Raw genomic sequence first — 2583 nt, 5'->3', positions numbered from 1 at the left:
AGCCAACAGTTACTGAGAGAAGACAAATGCCATAACCACAAATACCTCTCTTCTTCATGTCTCCAAGCTTTTATTGCTGAGCACAACATCATATGTTAAGAAATATCCCTTTGGTCAGTTTTGGTCAGCTGTCCTGATTGTGTGCCTTCCTAACCTCTTGTGCACCCCCAGCCTACTTCTGCCTCACAGCAGAGTGGAAAAAAGGAGAAAAAAGAAGGAAAGCTGGACAGTGTTCAAACATTACTCAGCACTAGCCAAAATACTGGTGTGTTGTCAACGCTGTTTTAGTCAAAATCCAAAACACAGTGCCATAAAGCTACTATGAAGAAAATAAACTCCAATCCAGACAGACCCAGTACATATTGCAAAATTCAGCATTCTGATTACATTAAAAGCTAATTATAGTGAAAGAAAACTGTTAGTGCTATGCACTTTTTATTAAACAGTTTTAGTCTAAACTATGAAAACAAGTTTTTTTTTTTTTTTAAAGAAAAAGAATAACCTGCACATTTCCCTGAAAGACATTAGTAACAACAGCAGGGTGACATTCTACCACCACCCACATTTGTATTTTTAGTGTCGTTACTAATTCCAGCTTTTTCACAGAGTAGGAAGACTGGAAAGAGTTGGTAACCAATTTAAATATATATAATTGTTTGCTAACTAGTGATGTCCTCTACCTGTTCATGGAAATAATATATTGGTTTTTTTTTCCTTCTTTCCCTGACCCCTCGGATCAAGTAGCTTCTCTCTCAAAGAAAAGCATGTGTGCTAGCCAAAAGCTTTTCTTGCCAAATACACAATTCATTCAAGTGTTTGGTTGTTCTTTTGTTTTTTTTCCCTGCCTATATTCCTCTGTGCATAACAACCCCAAAGTAGTTAGTCTTAGAAATAATTAGTAAAAGATGAATCAATACAAACATTACTTTATGGTGCATTTTAACTCTCACAAACAGGAATTTTCAAGTAAAAATTTGAACAGAAGAGCTCAAACTTACGGTGGCAGTATCTCTGCAGCCATGAATATTTTCTCCACCAATTCTGAAAGTATACTGAGTAGATGTGCCAAATTAGTGTTCACATCTTCATTTTTTTCTAATTTTGAGGGATTTAACTAAAGCAAAAAGGAAAAAATATTAAATCTCTTCTCTTGAATAGAGCTCCATATAGGGCTGCTCTGAAAGTAATGCCTCGTATTTTATTATGTTGGCCCACAATGTCAGAGGCATTGTGGTATGGCAGTAAAGGTTGAACCTTCCTGCCAACATTCCATTATACTTTGTTGTGCAACAGATGACAGCAGAGGGAGAGTATAACAAAATGGTGTCTGACATGGAAGTGCATATGAAGCAAAGGTCTGTCATTGAATTCTGTCATGCAGAAAGAATTGCATGCACTGACTTTCATCAACACTTGCTCAATGCTTATGGAGACCGAACAGTGGATGTTAGCACAGTGAGGCAGTGGGTAGTGTGTTTTAGCAGTGGTGACAATGACAGTGGGTCTTGGTCACTGATGATGAAAATGCACAGCTAATAGTGGTGACTATGTTGAAAAATAGTGTTTTGTAGCTGAGATTTGCTCTATCAAATAGCGTTATTGTGCTCTTTGTATCTGTTATAGTTTCAATTGAAATAAATAGGAGGCATTACTTTCAGAGCAACCTACATATAATTTGACAACATTACACACTGATTAACATTTCAAACTAAACTAAATATTCTACTGCTGTACAAATCTCAGACTTCTACAGAGATTGCAATTCTGGTTCAAGGAAGCTAATATGAAAAAGCAACATTTTTAAGTTCTAGTGTGCTCTGCTTTTAAATGTACATACATTTAACATTAACCATAAATACCTATCATAATTACCCACGTTTATCATTTTCTAAGCTACGTATATTTTTATATACTTTAATCCAATTTTCTGAGGACCCTTCATCCTTTCCATAATTAAAAATGTCCCCCACAACATTCTTGTGGAGAAGCTGGCTGCCCACAATTTGGATGGGCATACACTCCGCTGGGTGAAACTCTGGCTGGATGGCCGGGCCCAAAGAGTTGTGGTCAATGGAGTTAAATCCAGTTGGCGGCCAGTCATGAGCGGTGTCCCCAAGGGCTCGGTACTGGGGCCGCTTCTATTTAACATCTTTATTAACGATCTTGATGAGGGGATTGAGTGCATCTTCAGTAAGTTTGCAGACGACACCAAGTTGGGAGGGAGTGTTGATCTGCCAGAGAGGAGAAAGTCACTACAGAGGGACCTGGATAGACTGGATCAATGGGACAAGGTAAACTGTATGAGTTTCGATAGGGTCAAGCGTCGGGTCCTCCCTTACAGGCTTGGGGAAGAGTGGCGGAAAGCTGCCTGATGGAAAGGGACCTTGGTATACTGATGGACAGTCAGCTGAATATGAGCCAGCAGTGTGCCCAGGTCTCCAAGAAGGCCAATGGCATCCTGGCTTGGATCAGGAATGGTGTGGTGAGCAGGAATAGGGAAGTCATCCTGCCCCTGTACTCAGCATTGGTGAGGCCTCACCTCGAGTACTGTGTTCAGTTTTGGGCACCGTCAGTACAGAAAGG

General features: G+C 39.8%; 1 protein-coding gene across 1 annotated transcript in view; it reads right to left on the bottom strand.

The window, feature by feature from the left end:
- Positions 1–510: 510 nt before the first annotated feature.
- Positions 511–2583, bottom strand: part of LOC104915551 (ras GTPase-activating protein 1) — a 38373-nt gene continuing 36300 nt past the window's right edge. Inside the window, exon 9 of the mRNA XM_031557499.1 lies at positions 511–1114. Coding sequence (XP_031413359.1) covers positions 995–1114 — 120 coding nt within the window. The 3' untranslated portion in view covers positions 511–994. The remainder of the gene's footprint in view (positions 1115–2583) is intronic.

This window comes from Meleagris gallopavo (assembly GCF_000146605.3).
Source record: "Meleagris gallopavo isolate NT-WF06-2002-E0010 breed Aviagen turkey brand Nicholas breeding stock chromosome 24 unlocalized genomic scaffold, Turkey_5.1 Chr24_random_7180001949946, whole genome shotgun sequence".
Lineage (NCBI taxonomy): Eukaryota > Metazoa > Chordata > Aves > Galliformes > Phasianidae > Meleagris > Meleagris gallopavo.
The sequence above is the reverse complement of the archived record's forward strand: the minus strand, read 5'-3'. Positions and strand labels throughout refer to the sequence as shown.